The sequence below is a fragment of the Onychomys torridus genome, chromosome 7 (assembly GCF_903995425.1).
Source record: "Onychomys torridus chromosome 7, mOncTor1.1, whole genome shotgun sequence".
Lineage (NCBI taxonomy): Eukaryota > Metazoa > Chordata > Mammalia > Rodentia > Cricetidae > Onychomys > Onychomys torridus.
The window spans coordinates 80342711-80367377 of record NC_050449.1 but is presented as its reverse complement, the minus strand read 5'-3'; the positions used below and the strand labels follow the sequence as shown (position 1 = coordinate 80367377).

The window sequence follows — 24667 nt, the reverse complement described above, 5'->3', positions numbered from 1 at the left end:
GAGATCCCTCCTTGCAGTGAATGGGCAATGGGCCCTGCTAGTGGGTACAAGTATCACTGCTGCGGAAAGGGAGGAGGGAGGGAGGGGAGGAGGGAGGGAGGGTAAGAGGGAGGGAGGGAGGGAGGGAGGGAGGGAAGCCTACCTGCTATTCCTATCTCTCACATTTCCTAATGTGCCACTTGGTCCGGACCAGTTAAGAGCCTAAAATGGAGGGCTGGAAAGATGGCTCAGCAGTTAAGAGCACACACTGTCCTTGCATCAAACCCAAGTTCATTTCCGAGCACCCAGATCAGGTGACACACAACCATCTGTAACCCCAGCTACAGGGGAACTGACCTCCTCTTCTGGCCTCTGAAGGAAATAGACACACACACACACACACACACACACACACACACACAGAGAGAGAGAGAGAGAGAGAGAGAGAGAGAGAGATGATAGATAGATAGATAGATAGATAGATAACTAGATAGATGATAAAATAAATCTTTAACACTGCGTCTAAAGTGTGTACAGTATTTATGTATACATTTCAAAACAACTGGACGTCACAGGACAGTTACAGCATGACCCAGAGTGGTTGGCAGTGCTTGCCTATAATATGAACTCTGCCTGTCAAAATAAGGATGCTTCATGTAAGTCAGAAAGCATTGACTCTGAGAAGACTACAGCAGTAACCTTTTATAGAGTTGCATTGCTTTGTGGTGGATCACTAACCACACCAATTCCCGGAAGCGCCACTGATGCCTGCACCTCCATGGTATATGATGGGAGGCTGTTCTCATCTGTCTCTGTGAACACTGCTCTTCAGGAGTCCAGAAGTCCAATGGGATTTTGAAATGTTTTAAAATATTTATTTATTTTATGTGTATTGGTGTTTAGCCTGCATGCACATGTGTACCACTGTGTACAGTGCCCACAAAGGCCAGAACAGGGCACTGTATCCCTTTGAACTGGTGTTACAGGTGGTTGTGAGCACCCCTGTGGGTGCTGGGAATAAAACCTGGGATCTCTGGAAGAGCAGCCCGTGCTCTAAACCGCTGAGCCATCTCTTCATCCTTCCAATGGGTTTCTAAATAATATTACTGGCTATTACAAAAGAAGAGTCGTCATGCAATCGCTCTGAATTCTATTTCTATACACATTTTTGTTGTTGTTATTCAAACACTGATGCTTTGAGGGAGCTGGAATAGTTAACACTTTTTTTTTTTTTTAACAAAAAAGCTCTTTCTAAGGCTAAAACACTAATCCATACTCTTCCACCAAGAGGGTGTTGTTTTATATCCTTTGTAAACCAGAATTACCAATGTCCCCATATCATACCACTCCAGAGCAATCAGCCTATTGGTACTTAGAGATACAAGACCATTCTGTAAGAAGATGGAAATCAGGAAAAAGCAGTCACAGGGATTTCACAGGTTAATACAAACATATGACAGTTAACCCGGGGAGCAGCACAGGACTTACACTTATGAGCCTTTAGTCCCTCGAAGGACACGGGTCCAATCTCATAGTACTCATACTCCCAGGTATAATCAGAATTAGATGCTGGCTGCAGGGATGTTCTGTTAGAAGTCAGCCTCTGGGCAGACATCTCCACCCTGCACACATGGAGAAAGGCAAGAACAAAACCCATCAGTCCATTCACAGATGTACAGTTACCCCAATTGATCTTGGATACACTCCAGAGTTCGGGTTCAAAAGCCCCTAGTTCTTGACCACTAGGTGGTTACCGGCTGCCTATACCTCACGCCACACAGTCATTATTTCCTTTCATTCCCCACTAGTCTAGAGTATATATGAAATCACTGTGTGTGTGTGTGTGTGTGTGTGTGTGTGTGTACTGTACCGAATACTTGGCATGCAATCAATGTGAACTTCTGGGAGATGACGGGGAGAGGGAAAGCGGAGACTATGGCAACACCTCAGAGATTTTGCAGCAGCCTCATCAATGGACCGGTGAGGAGTTGGTAACATCGCGTCAGAAGCGAACTGGCAGCGTGTCTGACTTGAACATCTACTGTGTAGCAAGGCAGACGTGCATCCCATGCAGATGTACCACAGGGATGTGGACGACAGCAACTGCACAGTGGGGGAAGGGTCTCATCTCAGGAGAGGCCCACAGCTCACCTTTGCTTATTCCTAAAGCAGGCTACACTTCCAGGATTTCCCAAATACCTTTTTTTTTTTTTTTTTCTGATTGGAATTATTTTTTAAAGTATCTTCTTTGGGAAATGTTAGAATGTGTATATGGGAAGAACAAGGTCAGTGCAGACTATGTGTAATTACTGTGAAGTGTCTAATGTAAGAGAGATTGCCTGGCAGAGTCACAGGAGGTACAGGCCAGGACCCCACAGACAAATGGAGAAACCAAAGTCATTTAGGGGAAATTTTGGATAAAACACCAATCCAAATCAAGATTCCCTGAGCAATCCCCACTATTGCATTTTTGTCTGTAAAAGAACTTTCTCAAACTTGCCTTTTTCTGCCTGCCAGGGGCTCAGAGCCACCACAGCCAACTTCAGCCACAGCATTACCACCACTCTGCCCCAAGGCACACTCTTTTCACACTCCTCTCTCCCTGTACCTAGACCTGGGACCCACAGAGTACCCCAAACCACAATGTCCTAAGCGTAAGGTGCTGGAGCCCACAGACACCCGCCAGTGTTAGGAATTAGGAATTAGGTCACTCCCGTAAAGGTAGAAAGGCAGAAACAGAGATGTCAACCCCTTATGTGGGGAAGGCGGGTCCAGACAGGAAAAGGGAAGCTAAACTTTACCTATGTTCAATTACCCATCCCACGCCAGTTCAAAATCACGTAAAACCACTACATGTGCTGGTTAATCTTATCAACTGGACTGGATTTAGCATCACCATGGAAACACAACTCTGGGTATATCTATGAAGAGGTTTTCAGACAGGCTGAACTGAGGAGAGAAAGACCAATCCATGATGCAGTTGACGATGGGGTCCCGGGTGGGGTCCCAGACTGAGCAAAAATGAGACAGAGAGCAGCACCAGCGTGGGTCTGCCTCTGCTCCCCGACTGTGGGAGCAGTGTGCACAGCTGCTTCCCACTCCTGCCACCCTGTCTTTCCCACATTGTCCTCAGCTTGTTTTTGTCAGGCATTTGTTCCAGCACCAAGAAAAGCAACTGATCAGGAAAGTTGGTACTGCAGAGTGGGGCCTGCTTCCCTACATCATCTGGTGCCTTCTACCTCCTCTGCCCGCTACATCTTTAGCTGATACCAGCTGCCTTTCAGCTGACTGACTCCACAGCAAGAGGCCAGACTTTCAGAGGCCTGATTCTTTGGGATGGGAAATTACCCCTTTCCACTGTTTCCTGCCTCAGGAGCTGGGTGCTACCCTGACTGGCTCAGGCTCTGGTCAGCCAACCCCACAGTTCCCTGTCACCAGGCCAACCATGTATGCTTACCAACAGATCTTTCAAACTTCTTATTTTTTTAAAACATATTTTACATATTTTTGTGCCTCCCAACTGGTTTTTGTACATGTAAATCCAAACTCACATTCTGTGTTTTGATTTAATGTAACATTTTTTTATTCAAAAAACTAGTTTTCAGAATTTCAAAAATGACCAACCTGCTTTTCTGTTCATAACAAAGTTTCGTGTGATTCAAGGCTGATTAACATCAGTCTTATAGCTCATGCTACAAACCAATTAATTTGGGAGAAAAAAATATTTTTTACTAGATTTTTAAGTTGTTAGTACTACTAAGTCTCATGATATTAACAAACAAATAAGCTGGGGGAAAAAAAAGAAGAAATAATGTTCCAAGGATGTAACAAGATGTTTTGTAAAGGGCTTCTGTGAGCTAGGGATTTGCTCTAAGTTAAGATGGCTGGAGACAAAGCTAAAACCCTGACTGACCCAGGCCCCAGCCACCCAGGCCTCCAGTTCCCAGATACCAAGCCAACCATGTATATTTACAAACATTTCAAACTTCCCATTTTTTCCTAAGATCTGAGTAAGTCATGTAGGTATGTGAAAGATGAAAGAGAGCAGCAGATCTGTGTTCAATGATGGACAGTTATTTTGATTTGCTCCTGTAACATTGACAAACACTGACTCAAAGGGCTGTACAGGGTCAATCAAAATGACTGCTTGGGAAACTCACAGACTGGGATGTATTTGGAACTGTTTTGAGTTTTGTGCCTACGCTATATCTAGATGTCAAAAAAGTTATTGATTTTTATAAATAGTGGCCTTCTCATCCTAATATTTATAACATATTTTCTACGTTTTCCTATTGGGTGGAGCCACATGCTAGATAGCCCCTACCTCAATGACAGTCTTTAAACTCCAAGTACCCATTTCCTCCACCCACCACCTTTACTTCTTTAAAATACACTATGTTATTAATTATTTTAATTTCAAAAACTCACACATGAAAGTGTTACTTTAAATACAAAGGACAAAACCAAAAGATTCAGACTGGATCATAGTGGCTAATAGATCCATACAACCCAGAAATTTCTCTCGAGTGTCTGGTAGTTATTTCTCTGTCTAGAAGGCCTGTCTTCCTGATTATCCAACCTCATCATCAGCCAGAAATTAAGCTCTTAGCCACTGGCTTCCAAGATCTCCTCCTGTGCTGGAACTTCAACAAGCTACACCTGTGCCCTTCAACCACAGACTTGGTAAGTGTGGAGAGGAAAGACAGTATAGGTCCCAAGCCAAAATTATCGTGGGCTATCTAGCTTTTTAATAGCCAATCCATTACCTCCTCTTTTTGTGACTTGACATTATTGTTCTAAAACTGCATAATGGAATTAACTCCAGCCAGGCGGTGGTGGCACATGCCTTTAATCCCAGCATTCCAGAGGCAGAGCCAGTCGGATCTCTGTGAGTTCGAGACCAGCCTGGTCTATAGAGCGAGATCCAGGACAGGCTCCAAAACTACACAGAGAAACCCTGTCTTGAAAAACCAAAATAAATGAATGAATGGATGGATGGATGGATGGATGGATGGATAGATAGATAGATAGATAGATAAAAAAATGAAATTAACTCCAGGGGCATTTATAAAAATCCCATTTTATTAAGGCCTGTCTTCACACTCAGAGGACTTTCCCACAGCCTCCCTGAACTTACCTTCACACATCAAAAACACACTCTTCCATCTACTTCATTTGCTCTTCTTAATAAATTCAAAATTTTCAAAATTCTTCCCGGGTCTCTAGGATACACCAGGTCATTCCTTAAATACATTCTTATTCTCATATCTACAGCCTCTCCTTCTGTACTGCATGGTGATCCACCCAGAACACTGTCAAGCATGCTACTTGGACTGGTGAACATAGATACTGAACTATATAACCCAGAGACTGACAACCAAATACACATAGGATGAAAGCTGGAGAGAGCCCAACCCAAGCTCCCCTATCTATGTCCCTGTTCAGCTCAAACACCTCAGACTTGAGGCAGCACCTCAGTCCCATGAGCCCCAAACCCCCCAACCCCTCAGGTCCTATCCGGTCATTTTGTATATCTATAAACAAAAAATCTGGAAATGTTAGATCATGGCCTGTTCCTTTAAGACACTGGTCATTCTAAGAAGCCAGATCTCCTGAAGAAATCAGGTATTGTCTGTCCCCTTCTGAGAGCATTGAAACATACAGGTCCTCAGCAAGGAAAACCCATGGAGGAGAATGCACCTCCCCTGAATCCCTGGTCCCTAATAGACTTGTAGCTATGACAGGGCAGTGTAACCAAACGCTTCTTCCACCTCTGCAGTCCTTGGCCTTGAGTTAGACCAGGTTCCTGATGCCTTTACGCCATGTAGTCCCCTGTGAAATGTTACAAAAGTAAGCCATTCTTTTTGTTCCCAAAGACGTGGGCCTTCCTGATGGCTCGCTCTAGGAACTGGATGCCTTCCTAGAGACACAAGCAAATGAAGCACCTCTGTTTTCTCAGAAATTTGATTCAGAATGTGTCCACTGAAGCAGCTCCCTCTCACACACACCCACTGCTTCTGTTATTACCACTACTTGTCTATTTAACAAGGAAGATAGGAAAATGTGCGGTTGGGCCAGGGAAGGCCAGGGAAGGGAGACAAACTGTGGGTGGACAGCGTGGGTGCATTCCTAAGCAGGGCACTGCAACTAAAGAGAAGTCAGACAAAATCTGGAGTTGGCAGGACATGGCAGCCTCATCTATGTGATGGTTTGACAAGCATACAAAATACAAGACTAAGAGTCATGGAGGCTTGCACCAAGATTCCGGGAAGCCACTGAGCCAGGCAGTATATAGCAGGCTCAGATTCCTTGTAAAGAGATCCTTGAGATACAATGGTATGAAGCAATGGAGACACCCACACATACACACAATGGTGAGATGCCAGGACTTTAGGCTATCTATGGTGCAAAGCACCTATGGTGCACAAAATTCAACTGGCTCAAGAGAGGGTATGCACTACAGACAACAGACCTGGAGAACTGGAGCTACCCAAGGCTGTTGGAGTCCACCAATTGCCACCAAGAGCCCCAGATGCTGGGCATGGAGCTGTAGATTTGGTGTTTGTCTTGCTGGATTTCAGTCCTTTGGTCTAACTGTGCCCTACTGTGTCTCCCTTCTTCCTTTGTAGAGTGGGAATGTTTACTTCACTCCTTTGTATATTGTAAAAAAGTGACTTGGATTTGGTTTTCCAGGAGCTCACAGTTCGGAGGCTACCTTGAGTCTCCCAAGACACCTTGATCTTAGCTTCTGAACAATGCTGGAACTTTTAAGATTGGGGGAACTCTTGAAGATAGACTAACAGCTTTTCGGAGGCAGGGCTGGTAGAGGAGCAGTCATGGGGGCTTTTGTCTAAGTAAGCTAAGGAGATCTCGGCCCCTCCTCCTCTTTTTACTTCTGGGCCACCAAGATAAGCAGCATTGCTCTGCTCTGTGCTCCTCAGTACGGTGTCATGCCTCCTCAGTGGCCCCCCAAAATGGGCAAAGAAACTGTGGATTGAAACCCTGAGTGAGAGCTTTTCACCCTCCTAAGTTGATTGTGACAAAAAGCCATTGCAAAGGGCATGACATGGGTCTCACCATCTCCTCTTACTTGGAGCTAATCTGTCTCATAACTTGTCACTTTGGAAACTGCATTTTTTTAATAGTCCTTCAAATGCTTTATGTTCTGTGCCATCTGCACACAGGACAGCCCCTATGACGTGAGTGCTTTCCACCCAAACCCCTCCCTTCCCAGCACAGACATCCATGTCATGAGTTAGCAAACTCAGCCCAATGGCTCCATTCTTACGCTGCTTGCCAGGGAAGAATGCCTATATTTCCAAACGACTGAAGAAAATCTAAAGAACGATCCCTGTGACATAAAACAATGTGAAGTTCAAATACAAGTATCAATTTTTAACAAAGTTTTAGTGTAACCCAGCCATCTGTTTCTGTGCTTTCTCTGGCTCCCTTAGCATTCTGACTGCAACAGAGATAGCCAAAAGGCCTCTGGCAGAAAACACCTGCCGATCTGTGCTACAGAGACATTAGAAAATTACCTGGGCCTTGGTTTCCCTCCTAGATAACTAAAGATGACAACAATGCCTGCTTTCCAGAGTGGCTGTAAAGAATGCAATGGCAGATGCAAGAGGAACAGGCAAGGAGCTGGAGAGATGGCTCAGCTTGTATGCAAGCATAAGGACTTGAGCTCGGATCCCCAGCATCTCTGCAAAAGCCAGGATCAGGGGCTCAAGCCTGAACCATGAGGCTTGCTGGACAGGTAGTCTAGCTGAACTGGTGAGATCCAGCCAAGATCTTGTCTCAAACATTAAGGTGGAGAGCAACTGAGTAAGACACTGATGTCAACCTCTAGTGTCCAGGTGGACGGCATACACAGACATACACATGTACACACACATGAGCATGCACATGCACATACATAAACACGCAAAAATGAACAGTGATGATTCAGGGTAAGATAAGAAATAGTAGCCTACACTGATACTAAGAACTAATCCGGGGCAGAAAAGCCTGTGTTTATTCTTCATACACCTCCAACTGCTTGGCCAGCCGGTTCCTATCAGACCAACCCTGAAGATAATGGATCTATGTAGCCTAAGCAAATGAAGAAAATTAAAAATAACATCCAGGTTGGGGATTTAGCCCAGTGGTAGAGTGCTTGCCTAGCAAGCGCAAGGCCCTGGGTTCGGTCCTCAGCTCCAGGGTGGGGGTAGGTGAGGGGGTGGGGGATGGGGGTGGGGGTGGGGTGGGACGGGACTCATTAGCCCCGCGGTGGTGGTGCACGCCTTTAATCCCAGCACTCGGAAGGCAGGGGCAGGTGGATCTCTGTGAGTTCAAGGCCAGCCTGGTCTCCAAAGCGAGCTCCAGGAAAGGCACAAAGCTACACAAAGAAACCCTGTCTCGAAAAACCAAACCAAACAAACAAACAAACAAACAAAATCCATGGGATGCCATTGAGTGCTTGTCTATCATGTGTGGTAGCCCTGGACTGAATCCCCAGAATCACAATAAGGGAGAGAAGGAAGAAGAGATGGAGAGAAATTATAATAAAAATAACTCAAGTGATAGCCATTCGGATGTTTAAAAGCTGTAATTATCAGCATTTACAGCTCAGCGGTCCTGCTACTTGGCTGACTTACCGACTTAGAAATATAATAATAACTATTTCTTTCTAAGGACACTAAGGTGAGGTCTCCTTTGATATTGCAAGTTGACACTGCAGCCAACAAAATAAACAGAGCAGGAGGAGGTAAGAGGATAATGGTAAGGACATGGATGCAAAGAAAATAAAAGTGTACAACGTTGTTTTTCCTCTCTAAGCATCACCCACACACACAGCTGCTCTCCCCACAGCTCCAGAGCACTACACAGCCTGGACCACCAGGATTGGAAGTAGCTGCCTGGCATCCTCACAGGGCCCCCAGCTCTAAACACAGCCTGTGCTAGTGTGGTGTGTGGAAGCCCCCTGGAGACAACATATGTGCACCAATACGTCTTCTCTCCTGCACACTATTCCCTCTCACCTTATTAGTTCCATGTGCCATGGTCCCAAAAGAAAGAATTCATGATAGGAGAATCATGATAGGAAAATTCAGAGCAGTGACCTGACAAACATGGCAGCGAATGATACTGGAACCAGCCTCAAGGTACTGCAGCAAGGCAAAAAGAAAAGCCAGATGCATCTTCCCATCCATCCAGCTGCAGCTTCAGTAGCCTTCAGGAAAAAAATGAGGGGCTTCTTCTCACTGTCTATCTCCTCTTTGCTCTTGACTCCCAAAGGTAAGCCTGAGGACAGAACCTGTGGTCACTCCTTTAAATGGCCATCAGTGCCCTTGGAAAGGTCCAGCAGGCAATGCTTTTCATCCAAGCCCTGGGCAGATGCTTGGGCCTTGGGGCACATGAGGACGAACAAGTAGAAAGCTGTGGCAAGCAGCATTTTAACCGCCCCCATGTTGCAGACACCCAGGGCTGTCTCTGAGCTTGGCTGAAAGGAAGGCTGGGCCTGCTGGCTGTTTGGAAATTGCCATCACATCTGTCAGGGAAGCCCACCCTATAGAGACTGTCTTGGATGCTGAGTGGCTCAGAGGTAGTGATACCCTGACACCAGGACTCACACCAGGGAGCTAAAACCTGGCAGTGGCCCTCTGCATATATATAGACAGGGAACAGGGGGTGCTCTCCTGCACCCCAAGGCCCTGCTACTCTAAGTATCTAATGTAGGTCAGATTGCCCCATACCGATAGAGTACTTAAAAATAACCTTGCCGACAGGAAACACATCCTAAACAAGCTTCTTGGAGTGACAGAGAGAAATTATTCTTTTTGGGCAACTGAACGTGCTGTTGCCAATGAATGCATAACAAACATTAGCACTACACCTTAAAACTATGTGGTGAAGGGGTTACCTTTTTCAGGTGTGCATAGGCAGTTACAGAAGAACCCATAGTGGGAAAGCGTGATTAGCCGGCTCCAGACACCTTTCCCTATCATTCACCTCTTCTCCCTCCCACATTCCAACACTTCCATTAGCTCCCCAACTCTTCCATCCTCTAAACCAGCTCCCCTTGAAGGGACACTAGCCTACTCAAAAATGTGGCTCTGGCAGGCCATGACTTTTCCTCCCATTCCTTCTGCCTTGCTAAAACCCATTAGATTATATCCCTAAAGCTAGCCACCAAGGTCTATTCCCTTATTTGGCCACTTCCTCCTCCTGGGGCTATCAAAGTCCAACAATCAAAAGCTCCCTTTGGTTCATCTAATTAACATGTCCAATACAAATTAAACACCTCTTTCTAACACAGTTTCCCCCTTTATCTTTATTAAACCTCCATTTGCCTATGGGCCACGTCTGTCTCCCCACTATTCAGAGGCAGGCCTTTGGCCCTCCAAGACAAACAGCCTTTCCCCTTTCCCTTGTCCCCTTCCTGTTGTGGAATATTATCTTAACTGGGCAAAGATGCACTACATTTGTTTATGCTGCATTTGTTTAATGATGAAAAGATGTGTTGCTGTTTCATCTTGCCTGTCTCAGGCACCTGATTGGTCTAATAAAAAGTGGAATGGCCAATCGCTACTAGGCAGGAAAAGGATAGGTGGGGCTGACAAGCAGAGAGAATAAATCCAGAGAGAAATGCAAGCTCAAGAAAAATGAAAGGAAGAAGAAGAAAGAAGAGAATGCGGGAGAAAGAGAGGAAGACACCTGGAGGCAGCCACCGGCAGACACAGAGGAGGACATGCAGAAAGAAAGGTGGAAAGCCCCGAGGCAAAACATAGATAAAGAGAAACAGATTAAAATAAGAGCTAAAATAAGGCCATGCACTCATCACTAATAAGTCTCTGCGTAATGATTTGGGAGCTGGTTGGTGTCCCAAAAGAGAAAGCCTGGTACACCTCCCCCTTCTCCCTCACCCCTACCCCTTTACCACCGCATCCTAGCCCATCCTAACACAGACCTCCCTTTTCCCTCTTCTTAAAGATTACACCTGCAAGGTCATTTGCTGCTATTTTCTGCCTGAGTCAGGAAGCAACCACTTTAACTTCTCTTCCCCACTTAATAAAGGAGCTCTCTGTGAAAACAGGTGTTTGGGTTGTGGTTTGTGCCTAATCCAGAGTCTGGGACGAAGGCCCCACTGTCTGGGAGGTCTCCTTCACTCTTGGACATCCCTCTTTCTTAAGAACAAGCATTTCTCCCCATCTCCTGAACATACAGCTCCCCTGATGGACCAAACAAAGAAAAAGGCTCATTATTTCCACCTTCTGCCAGGATGATGCTCATGCCAAAAGGCTGGTCAGAAACCTTCCTTTCCACGTGAAGCGTAAACAGAAATACAGGCCTTGGCCAAGGGAGTACTGACACAGAATTCCATATGGAGGCATCCTCCAGGAAAACTCCAATTTAATTAATTTCTGTGTATCCATTTCTTTCAGGGACTACAGGGTCTTCGGCTCTGACTTGTGTAAGTTTCTCACTTTTGAAGTCACACTAGCATTAGCAGTTACCCCAATTGATCTTGGATACACTCCAGAGTTCGGGTTCAAAAGCCCCTAGTTCTTGACCACTAGGTGGTTACTGGCTGCCTATACCTCACACCACACAGTCATTATTTCCTTTCATTCCCCACTAGTCTAGAGTATATATGAAATCACTGTGTGTGCACAATGGATTCATTCTTTCTCAAGAGAACCCCCCCAACACACACACACATTTATCTACGCCATGAAGCTTTACGCCATCTCTTGCTGTTTCATACGAAATACTCGACGATGTGATTGATAGCTAACATAATTTCAGGATGTATCTTCAGCTCTGTCCCTATTTGCCCAAGATACAGCTGTGACTTGTTTCAGAGCACACCACAGAAAAATCATGTCCCCAAGACTGATATGCCCCCCTTAAAATCAACATTAGGACCAATAACTTGCAAATAACAAACAGAGCTTAATATTGTACCCAGATAGATACTAAGCCACCATATTAAATAAACTTAATCAATTAACACATGGACATCTTTTCTCTAACACCCGATGCCTCAAAGAGAATTTCCTCCACCAATTAGTGCACCTTTATAGTAGCAAACAGGCCAGAGAGTAATGTCTTGAGTTAGTGTTTTCTACCTCTGTAGTTCCTAGTTCAGTCCAGAAAATGATTTTCAACTAAACTCTAGGTGCTGGGACATGACAGGTGTCCTTGACCTTTGGAGATGGCACCAGATCTTTCCTGAACATCACAGGAAAGGTTATGATGCCACTGAGCTAGTCTAGCCTCCACTGGCCTTCTCTCTCCCTCTGGCTCCTTTGTAAGCCATAAGACAAGGGTCTCTTCTACTTCGTTCACTGCTAGAGTTCCAGTTGCCTATGAGTCAGGTTCTGAGCGTTCGTTCCTCCTTTTTGGTCACAAGTGCTCAATCCTCATGAATGGGATTAGTCCCCTATGAGAAGCAGCTCCAATGCACTGCCTGTCCACATCATATGAACACACACACAGCAACAAAGCATCATCTACAAGGCTCAGAGTCCCTGCTGGACACCAAGTGTGCTGGTACCTTCATAATGGACTCCCATCCTCCAGAGTTGTGAGCAATAAATGTTTGTTGTTTATAAGCCTAAGGTATTTTGTCCTAGCATCAAGAAGAGACAAAGCATGGGTGAGATGGCTCAGTGGGTAAAGTACTTTGTGAACAAGGCTGATGACCTAAGCTCAATTCCCAGAACCCACGTAAAGGTGAAAGGAGAGAGCCAACTTCACCAAGTTGTCCTCTGACCTACACACACTACACACACACACACACACACACACACACACACACACGTGTGTGAGTTCACACAATAGTAATAAAGTTAAAATAAAAAAAGAACAGACTGAGATAGTGCACAGGCCGAGAACATCGCAGACATGCTCTATGTACTGTGGAATCTCATGATGTCAACGCATTACAAATTTAGTCTCTGCTCCTTTCAACCCTGAACATGAGAGTAAATAAGAAGTACTTCCTAGTCTGTGCTCTGTGGGAGGGGAGTTGAGAGCTCTCCAAGGCATGGTAGACAATGCTGAGGAAACTGGTACCTTGCATATTCTCATAGCCATGAGCACACAGCCTTGCTTCTTTCCCAAGCTTGGGTTTCCAGAGTCTCTTTGGGAGACTTTCTCCATCTGGGAGAGTCTTGGACAGCCGGGGAGTATCTGTGCTCAGCCTAAACCAGTTCTGAAAATACACATGTAGTCTCAAAGTCTTCATTTTTAAGCTTCCACCGCATTTGTGTGAAAGCCCCCTATGGCATAAGTACTCACCTCCATGGAGAGCAAATGTGAAGGGTTGAAAAGGATTTGGTGAAATTCCTTCCAGGAATATTCTGTGACAAAATACTAACTTGCTTTTCACTTATGCCATTAACTCTATATGGGTACCTATTTTCAAAAGTTATGATTATGTCAGTAAGCATATGCACGATTATTGTGTATATCTACATAGTAGATACAGGATAGATTGATGATAGTGATAAATAGTAAATTGACAGATGATGATAGTCGATAGATGATCAACAGATAGACTGAGAAAAAAAATTAGAGATACATTTTACAATTGCAAATTGCTGACTTTGCTTCTGTAAACTTGCTTACGTTAGACACTGACCCATCCCCTCCCTGGAAATAAGTAAAAGGTTTCAGAGTCCAGACGCTGGCCTTGGGACAAGGTCTGTAATTATAGGTAAAAAAAAATTTATAATAATAAGTCTCTGTTTAAAAATTCCTCAAAGGGGACCCAAGTAAGGACCATCTGGCGAGTCCAGCAAACTAGGTCAAATGTCAGCCAATCACAAGCCTGTAACTATGCGAACTCCCCTGCAGAGTAACCGCTCCCCTAGATCTTCCCTGAGCCAACCAGTTTACGACGAGTGTTACAAAATTTCCCACGTAACAAAATGATTTCTGAAATATATGGTGATTTTTAAATTGGGCCAAACCCGGGGCACCTGGTATCTTATGCTAATTTTGTAGTTTCTGCCTTTAAAAATGCTTGTAACCGCTGCTCGGGGCTCTCTGACTGATTGGGGCAGAGAGCCCGCTTGCGCCAGCGCTAAATGCATTTCTCTTGCTTGTTGCATCTACTGGTTTGGAGTCTTGGTTTCTGGGGTGCCCTCCCGCAGACGAAAGTATCCCAGGGGTCTGGGGTCTTTCAAGATGAAAGAGACAGACACGGGTACATCGATGAATAATAAATAGATATGACATGCACAGCCTGAAGTTTGACCATCTTATAATTTTTATGTCCAAGCCCTTAACCCCTAATACTCTGGAATGTGACTATATTTGGAAAGAGGACTTCTAAATTAGTTGAACAGAGGCCATCAGATGGATATCCTGAGAGAGATGGGAACACACGGAGGAATCACATGTGACCAGGCAGCAAAAGCGCAGCCATCAGTGAGCCAAGGCCAGAAGCCAGTGACAGGGCCTTTCCTTATGGCCCTCAGTGAAGACCACTCATGTCTGTTGTTTAAGCGTCTCTGCCTGGGGTATCTTGAATTCAAGCAAACTTATGTAAGTGCTGAATAAATTTAAGGAAAACACTGTTCTCTTGGATGAATTAAACTTTCATTAGAAACAAAACTGTCATTTAATCTGAATTTGAAAGTCCATTATATCCAACTTATTTTATCTAATCATTCTTACAGTAATGAAACAATAAATATACCTTTGAAAAGAAAGCTATTTCCAAACTGTCATTAATCCACCCTCTTCTGTACCACCTTCAACAGGTACATAAAGTCCCCACAAGAATGTTCCATAAGGATAAGGAGGAGTGATTGTTCTAGACAAGTTAGAATTAGGAGGAGAAAGTTCAGATCAAACACTGAGTGTAACCATGAGAGATTTAGTGCAGATAAAAAATTTCAGGCCTGTACAGGCTTATATATAGAATCAATCTTACCCCTGCTGACCTTCACCTCCCAAACACACACACACACACACACACACACACACACACACACACACGGTAAAGGCAGCATGACAGCATGATGACATAGACAGCAGATAAAAAAGCATCTTTAAGAAAAGAGTCTCAGTTTAGCACAGGAACTCAGGCTTGGCACAAACGAAGATGGTCCTCAGTTTCTACCCATCCTCTTCTGCCTTCTAAGTTGGACTTAGATCTTCCACTTCCCAGACTCCCACTTTCCCTTCCCTTGAGGGCCGGTTGTCATGAAACAGTTTCCTCCTCTCAGATTGAAACATTCCATCCTGCAAGGAAGCTCCTTAAACAGGAACGTAAACAACTCAAAAATAGCTTCAGGAAGTCCCTGAAACTGACCAGATTCACTAGGCCCCTCCCTGCCAGAGTAAACAATAAAAGCTGGGAGTCAACCCTCAGACCCTGGAAAGACTCTGAGATCATACCAGCTACCTGGAAGAAGCAGAAATACCTGAGCTGTCTGGAAGAGGTTTAGAACAGTCATGTGGAAAGGGTCACTCTCCAACCTGTTGAGCCTCCTGCAGGCTGTGTAGTGTGTTCCAGGTTCCTATGAACTGTCATTCATGCTGGAGTAGGTCTTGGTGATGCAGCTGTCTTTGAGTCATTTCTGCTCACCCAAACTCCTATAAGTAACCCTAATAAAACTCATTGGCTCACCAAGCTAGACTTTGGTAGTATCTGTACTGTGGGCTTATGGGTTTCCTACCTTTGGTGAGTAGATGTGTATGTTGCATCTCCCCAAGAAGAGTTTTGTCACATTATAGGGGTTCAGTGCCAGCTCTGCTCTACTGTGCTATCTACCTCATCCAACTACTTAGCACACGAGGACTCTTTTCTTCTCTCAGATTCCATGGCATGAATGACTTGAATTTCTTACTTAGGAGAGGGTATGGTAGTTTGAATGAGGAATGTCCACCATCGAATTGAACATTTGAATACTTGGTTTCCAGTTCATCGTCCTGTTGGGGAGATTTAGGAGGTGTGGCCTTCTGGAAGAAGTATGTCACTGGGTTATGCTACCTCATCCAACTTCCAGTTTGTTCTCTCTACTTTGTGTCTGCCTTTAAGGATGGAACTCCTGCCACCATGCCTGCCACTTGCTGCCATGTCTTCCTGCCATGATGGACTCTTATCCCTCCGGAACTGTAAGCCCAAATAAACTCTCTTCCTTAAATTGCTTTTGGTCATAGTATTTTATTACAGCAACATAAAAGTAGCTAATACAAACAGCATGAATCCAACTCCCAATAGGTCAGCCTGTTGCTCACAAAGTACTCATGCTGATTTATATAGCTGTGGTTCCAAAACATTGGAGCCAGGTGAAATAAAACTTTAAAGCCAGGCCTTTGTATGGCCCTAGAGAACTACTCTGTATAAGTTTTAATTATCAGAGCTTTGGAAACATTTGGCACGGATTACAGTAAGTGGAATAGGCAATATCTTAAATCATTTGGGAAGTGATCTTACGTTATTTCTCTTCAGTGGTAGCCATCCCCAAGCAGCACACACCATTCCCACAAGCCCTGAGCTAAATAGTTCTGTTGGCAGGCAAGTACAAAGGGGAGGGGTCAATCAGATCTTGTAAATGTAGGAGGCTGAGATAGTACATCAGAAAAGCTTAAACACAAGGATCAGCCTCTTGGTCTGGAGTTCTGACCTAAGGGGTGGGCACTGTTTATTCTCTCCATTTGTCTAGCCCTCAGCCACCTTAGCAGAACTGCCGACAAAAAGCACAGGGACAAATAGCCAAACTAGTGGAAACACATGAACTATGAACCAATACCTGAGGAGCCCCCAGCTGGATGAGGTCCTCTGGATAAGTGAGACAGTTGATTAGCTTGAACTGTTTGGGAGGCACCCAGGCAGTGGGACCCGGACCTGTCCTTAGTGCATGAGCTGGCTGTTTGGAACCTGGGGCTTACACAGGGACACTTTGCTCAGCCTGGGAGGAGGGGACTGGACCTGCCTGGATTGAATCTACCAGGTTGAGCTGAATCCCCAGCGGAGTCCTTGCCCTGGAGGAGATGGGAATGGGGGATGGGCTGGAGGGAAGGCGAGGGGGGACAGGAGGAGGGAGGGCAGGAGAATCTGTGGCTGATATGTAAAATTAAATTAAATTATAAAATAAAAAAAGATTTTAATATAAAAAAAGCAAGCCAGTGTGTTGGAGAAAGGCATTGATGACTTCCAGCAGCCTACAGTTTCGCCTGGCAGAAAAGCCTTGGCAAGAACAGAGCAAGGAGGGGCCTTGCAAAAGCAGGTTGGAAAGTGGAGTCTGCCCCTTGCCTGAGGGTCCCCAAGTTTCCTAGGTACCTAGCTTCTCTTCCCTTGGTATCACTTTGAGTCAGATTTGGCAGGCTGCTTTCTATGCAAGTAAGTAACTGCCCATAGTAAGAGTAACTCTAAATATGAAGTGACTACCCATGGTAGCTATAATCTTGCTTCTGGCACCCTGAGCTCGGCCTCAGACTCCCAGGAATACAAGTTAACGCTCTCTGCACCATTAGTCTGTGTGGAAATTTTAAAACATTGCAGTGAATAGGACACAGGCTCGTATAATGCTATCCAGAGCTTCATCTTGAATGCTTGCTTCTATGTGTTAATGTGGGTGGTGGGGTGGGGGTGGGGCAAGATGGAGAGATGTACACTTACCTCCTCTCACTCACCTCCTGTGTCTCTCTCTTGATCCTCCAGGCACCTGTGGGAAACAGCACCCTCAGCCAGTCCTGCTTCCCCACCACAGCTGTTTTGCTGTGACAAGGACATGTGTGAGGGAAGCAAATGCATCTTTTGAAGGGATGATTATTTGAAGCATGTAAATCATTTTCACTTGAAGAGCTATGACATTTTGGTAATGTTCTCTAGTCAGGGAAGTAATTATGTAGGTCTTGGTGGCAGAGGCAGAAGCAGCCACATTTTCCCTTCAACAGGTTTAGCATTTCATAAAGAGATTGTCACATCCAAGCAACATTCTCATGGGCTGGACAAACATGTTTGCAAGGAAGGAGAAGCAAAAATTAATGTCTCACATTCTTTCTCCATCTTTCTAATCAGAATAAGTTCTTTTCATACTCTAGTAGAGAAAGGAAAAAAATCACTTTGTACCTTGGCATAAGCCTAAAATAACAGTGTTGAGAGCTGAGGAGTGAGATGGATGCCCTGTCAGGCAGTCAGACTGGGAGCAAGCAGGGCCCTGGCTAGGTAAGGACGGTGGTGCATTTCCTCAAACTCCTGACTTGAGACAGAAGCATGGCAGCTGTTGTCTCCAGCCAGCAGGTCCCCCACCGATGGACTGACTCAACAAGTTCAAGGCCCCATCAGGACCTGTCACGCAACAGTTGGGGACTGTCAACTACCTTATCTGTCTTCAAACTCCCCATCCCAACCCCAGAAGGGGACTGACGCTTCAGAGGTTTAATAAACCCCCCAGCCCTAGAGAAGAGAATAGAGTTTTGGCTCACCCCTCTCTGCTTTGCAGAGGGTCTTTTTCTCAGTGTGTCTGTAGCATATCTGTGTCTTCATCCCAATAAATGCCTTCCTTCACCTGCTAATTCTGACTGCCATATCTGAGATTTCTCTGCTGCTATCTGTTATGCCTCAGATTTTGCCTGGCAGAGAAAATGAATTTAATCCCCAGGTTCCTAGACTGTATTAGCATCATCTTAAATGGACCCTAATTCTCCCCAAACAAAGAAACCTTAAGGAACCTCCTAAACACTCTAAGGAAAATACATCTCCCCACCTGCCCCACCCCAGTTGTTTGCTATGCTGATGTCTGAAGAAAAGTCAAATTTTAGGAAAATGAAATGTATGTGAAAGTCATTTTCAACCACAAACAACAGACAAATGCACATTTGGTAGTGTCAGTAATTTTACAGGGCACTTCTCTTCAAGTGTTTATTGTGGTGTTCTCTCTCCCGTTCCTCCCCCCCCCCCCCCCCCCTCTCTCTCTCTCTCTCTCTCTCTCTCTCTCTCTCTCTCTCTCTCTCTCTCTCTCTCACTCACACACACACACACACACACACACACACACACACACACGCACATTCTGATGAGCCTCTCTTTCCAACTGGGAGTCTCTGGAATGCTGGCTAAGTAAACATTTTCTCTTCTAACTGCTCCTACTTCTAAATCTTCCTCCATCAGAAGTAAATGTGGAATCAAGCAGACAGTTTGCTACTCTTTCCTATTTTAATCTAAGCATAACAAGCCCATACTCGGAGCAGCATGATTTGTGGGACCTGCCCTAGTATTTGCTTATTTTTGCTTTCCAACACCCTTTGAAATGGATTCTTCTTCCCTGCCTTAGCACTGCATTCCATAACTCCTCTACCACACGACCATATCAGAGACCCACAAGAACGGTAATGTCCAGCCCTTGGACACAAACGCACCTCTGACCTCTCACCATGCTCCCATCTGGGATCAGGGGAACTTCTTTTCTCCTTCTCCGTTGTCTGCTGAGTTGCTGGCCAGTTTCTCACCCATCCAAGCTCAAAGCAGGAAGTTAGGACTGCACTGTCCTTTTCTCTGTGCATGCTCAGTGACACCAGTCTTCTTTCTGGTGGCTCTTCATCGCCTTCTCTACTCAAAACAGCTCCTGTGCCCTCACTCTCCAGCTGGCTATCTCTCCTAGGTGGTCCCTCTTGGTCCTAGGAAATGGCCCAGCGCCGCTTTCCTCACCAGGTTGATTCGGTTACCCAGGACCCCTCATGAAGCACCTATGCAGCTCAATTCCTGTTCCCATGAAGGCCCAGGCACTAGGCTTAGCATAGAGGAAGTACAACGGATCTCTCTGAAGATGTTTCTTCCACAGCCTCTTCTCTCAACCCTTGCAGTATTATCCATCTTCTATGTCTTGGTGGTGCTGGGGATGTAACACAGGGTCCTACTCATGGTAGGCAAGTGCTCCATCACTGAGCTATGCCATAAATCTAGCACATGTATTCATTGACTCCCTCTCTCCCTCTCTCCCTCCCTCCCTCCCTCCCTCCCTCCCTCCCTCCCTCCCTCCCTCCCTGTGTGTTTGTGCACATGCATGTGCACATATTCTGCAGGTGCTTCTGCATATATATGTCTACATGTGTGGAGGCCAGAGGTCAATGTCATGTGTCTTCCTCTGTTCTTCTCCACATTTTATTTTTTGAGACCTGGTCTTTCATTGAGCCTGAAGCCCTCTGATTGAGCTGGACTGGCTCATCAATGAATGCCAGGGATCCACCTGGCTCTGCTCTACCCTGACCCAGAGAACTAGGGCTATAGGCAGGCATCATTGCATCTAGCCTTTCCCCTGGATTCTGGTGATCCAAACTCAGGTCCTCATGTTGGCAAGGCAGGCACCTTGCCAACTGAGCCATCTCCCCAGCACAACCATCACATTCTTCAAGTGGCTGGTAGGTATACAGTTTACTGAAATGTCTTCAGATAGCGACCTTGAACGTTCTACTTGGCAGCTGAGTGCTTTCATCTGGAAGTTCTCAGAACTTGAAAGTGGGTGCCTTAGTAAGAAAGTGGTGCCCTTACTTTAACCATATTAACTTTTTTTTTTGATTGAGTGTTTATTTCCAATTATTTTTCTTCTTCTTCTCTAACAGTTGAATGTGAGCATTGGAAAATAAAATGCAGCGCCCTCTAATCCTGTGGGGGAACCCCTCTTCTGAACAGTCCTGACCACTGACCTTAGGAATGAAGCCACATCCTGCTGGTCAATGATCTCAGGACGGACTCAAGTGCTGGCCATGCCTCTTCTCTGCCAGGTTGGTGTTGTCTGTTGGTCTACAGATCCTTGTTTCAAGCCACCTTCCTCCTGGCTCTTTGAAGTGGCCCCTGTTCTCTAAATAGGTGCTGCTCAGGATTGAACATGGAGTGCAGTGGCCCCTGGGCTCCTCCGATCCTAACACCACACAGAGGGAGCAGGTGACGATGGTTATATGCCTGGCTCCACTCTCATCTCTCCTGTCTATTGGCGATGGAACCATGGACAAGCACCTCATTCCTCTGTGCTTCTGTCTCTCATTTCCTAAATGGACGTAGTGGTGAACACAGTCCCACCTCATGGGCTTGTTCCAGGTATTGCAGTAAAGATAACACTCCTATTATCCCGACATGTAACAAGCTCCATGCAAATGTGGGTGAGGAATGGCATGCCTTTACCAAGGAAATGCAAGTCTCCTTGCTAGGCCTCACTTAGCTAGATGACAGAAACCCCAGGATGTCTTTCACATGAATGCAGCTCACCATGGAGGCACTATCCCACCATCTCATCTCTTCCTATCCCCCCCCCCCCCCCCCCACACACACACCTCTTTGAGACAAGGTCTCACTGGCTGACCTCAAACATATCCTCTTACTTCAGTTCCCCATACAATGGAAATTAAAATCATGTGCCACTCATCTGGCTGCCCATGGTGGGTGGCACACATGCATGTGTGTGTGTGCTTGTGTGGGGAAGGAAGAGATTGGCGTCAGGCACCTTCCTCTATTCCTCTCCACCCTGCTTTCTGACACAGGATCTTCTCTCAAGTCTGAAACTCATTGATTCAGAAAGACTAGCTGGCCAGCCAGTCCCAAGGACTCTCCTGTCCCCACCTTTGTAACACCAGGATTATGGCCACTACACCTGACATTTTAAAATGTGGGTGTTGGGGATCCAAATTCAGTTCTCATGCTTGTCTGCCAAGCATTTTACTAACCGTCTGTGTGCAGTGCCCAGGGAGACCAGAAGTGTCAGATCCCCTACGACAGACGTTATGGACAGTGTGGGTGCCAGGAATTGACCCAGGCAGGCCCTCTGGAAGAGCATCCAGTGCTCTTAAGCACCTAGACAGCTCCCCAGTCCCCTGTCCTCTATTTTAAAACTGTCTCGGAATTTCAGCGCAGAGCTAGAGCTTGAACCTGAGTGTGAGCCTGAAATTCTGGGATGATTATCTTTTTCAGATATGTTTCCCCTCAGATCTGTAGTTATTGCAACTTTAATCAGTGCCTCCCACCACCGTATATTTCTGTCCTAGTAACTGGCACCAAGGAGAAGGCACACATAAAAAGCCCTATTCATTTTAAATACTCCCCATGCTCCATCCTTTGGTATAGCAGGAGACTGCTTTCCATTCCTCTGCAAAGCCAGGTGCACTTTTATATTGTCCATATATATATATATATATATATATATATATATATATATATATATATATACACATATATCCTTGTATACACACACACATATATATATATATACATACATACATAAAAACAGATAGACACACACACATATGTTTTAGGGGTCAGTGACTCCAACGTATCTGTATGTTCTTTGACATAAAATGGAAACAACAGTTACCATGGCCCCAAGGATTAAAGGAAACATATATGAGGAGGCACCTCAGCAAGTTACTGTCACCCTGCAGACCTTACAAACCCAACAGAAAGGAATTCAGAAGGGGATTCTGAGTGGTAAAACGTCCCAGCATCTGCCAGCCAACAGAAACCAGGAGAATGTGAAGATGATGTCATTTGCAAAGTAAAAGACCGCCCTGGGTAAGCAGAGGCGGTTCAGCCCAGGGGCAGGCGTGGAGCAGCCAGGGCTAAGAAGGTAGCAACAGCAGGATACACAACAGAAATACATCTACAAGAATATACATCAACTCCGGCTCTCACAATAAGTGCTGATGTCTTCTCTTCCCTTCTATTGAGTTTCATGATTTCAAAATGCTGCTTCCACCTGCTAGGCTAGCATCATTACCCTAATGAGTCATAACTCACATCTGTAGAAGCTTGGCAATGGCACACCCCCATCCACAGCCCAGCTTTGTCATAAATGACCTCTGGGAATGCTTTCCTGGGTGGTCTTGCGCTGTCTTTTAGAAGAACTTGTTCTGGGAGGCGATGTTTCCATCTTTTGAAAAGTCACCTGGCTCTATTCTCATGCCTCACGCCTGTGCAAAAGCGACTTCAATAAGCTTTCACTGCTCCAGGGTGCCAGCCAGGCAAGCTTCAAGCTGTCCCTTTGGGGCTTCAAGACCTCCCCAGGCAGTCTGAGCTGGCCTCTGCCTTCCCTCCCTAAGGAGCGTCTTAACCCTGCCCCACCCCCACGCCATCGATAGCACCTGCTTGCTATAACACACTGCAACAACACCGATCGACAGTGCCTCCACCTTCCCTGGATCCTTGCAGCCTAGGCCGTCCTTGTACCTGGTTTTGCTGCTGTACTCCAAACCAGGAATCACAGCTTTAGTTTCCAGATCTCCCTCCGCCCCGACTAGTAACTGGTGGAATCAGATTGGAAATTGTACTTAGCTCTCTCATCTCATTTTTACCTGCGCGCTGGAAATACTGCTACTTACTTGCGGGAGGGGGCAGTTCTTAAGGATTAATTCCTCTGTCTTCCCTGGAGCTACAGGGGCACTTTCTTCCAAGCTTCGTTTGCTCTCAAAACATTCCCGATTGCTTCATCGTTGCCAGGTTAAATTGAGTACAATATCCGGTGCTTCATGTCATCTAAAGCGCTGTGGAAACCGAAGCTTCAGAACAGTTTTCTGTCGCACTTGGTCTCAGAAGGCCTTCCTCAGTTCACTACATAGAACAGGACAGAGAAGAACGCAGGAGGAAGTTGTTAATTTCGGTCTCACCAGTAAGGTGAGTCAAGACCTGCTCCCTAGTCTGAACAAACCTGTCAACTGCAGGGTTAGTCCTAACAAAAACAGATTCACTGCAGGGGGTGCGCATCTGGGGACCACGCCCTTGGTCTGGAGGCGCAGGTCTCCAGCCTCCAGGCTTTGTAGGTGTGATGCGCTACCGGGGGCTGCAGACCCGGCAGCAGGAAAGTTTCTCACCTGCGGGAGAGGGTGTGGCCAGGTCGTGGTGCCCAGCCCGCCCACCGGATGCTCAGCGTAGCACTAGGAGCTGTTTCTGTGACCCACTAGGGCTAGAAGGGCTGTCCTCAGCAGCAGGGCAGGCTTCGAACTTGGTAGCCCTTCAGGAGGCCCTCAAGCTGCCCTCAGTACGGTCCCAACCCGAATCGCACTTCCCCGCCCTCCCCATCCTCACCCACTCTGATCTCGATCCCGGGGCATACTGAAAGGCACCCGGACCCCAGGCTAGCCCCGCGCCCCGTCCTGCCCCGGGTTACCGCAGGCTCTGCAGTGTCCGGCTCTTCCAGTGCCCAAGCCTCACCACCGCCGCTAGCCCGAGCTGTGCGAGTCGCTCCCTGCGCCGCGGTGCGGTGGAGACGCGCGCTCGCGACCTAGCGGCGGAGGCGGCGGCGAGGCTGGGGCTGATCTCCCGAAATGCTGAGGACTCTGTTGAGTGTGGGTAAAAACCTGCACTGAGCAAAGGAAAAAGAAAAAAGATGTTCAGGGATACTTTGCCCTCTCCAGCTCTGTTGTGGTGGGTCTCTTAGGCCAACTTTGGGTACCAGGCTCTCATGAGCTGAACAATAGGAAATGGGGCCTCATAAACAGGCTTGCCAGTTATTCTCAGCCTAGGGAGCAAGAGTTCAGCGAGGCTAGACTCCTCCATAACGCATTGCTTAAATTACTGTCTCCGTTTTTGAGTGCCTTCTACAACCTAAAGGTATAGATGCCAAGGGATCAGGCATCCTCCAGACTGATCCTGAAGAGTTACCGGTGGACTGGGAGCTGGCTCCAGTTAGCAGCCGACTCTCTTCTGCACGCATTTGTGTTCGGTCATCTGATCTGTATCAGGTGCCAGACACCAACTTTG

The 24667-nt window shown here is 46.2% G+C and overlaps 1 protein-coding gene across 1 annotated transcript in view; it reads right to left on the bottom strand.

Moving 5' to 3' along the window:
* Mrap2 (melanocortin 2 receptor accessory protein 2) overlaps positions 1–24231 on the bottom strand; it is a 37463-nt gene extending 13232 nt beyond the window's left edge. The window contains exons 1-3 of the mRNA XM_036192910.1: positions 24075–24231; positions 23290–23518; positions 1468–1601 (exon numbers count right to left, since the gene is read on the bottom strand). Of these exons, the coding sequence (XP_036048803.1) occupies positions 1468–1594 (127 nt within the window). The 5' untranslated portion in view covers positions 1595–1601; positions 23290–23518; positions 24075–24231. The remainder of the gene's footprint in view (positions 1–1467; positions 1602–23289; positions 23519–24074) is intronic.
* Positions 24232–24667: the final 436 nt, after the last annotated feature.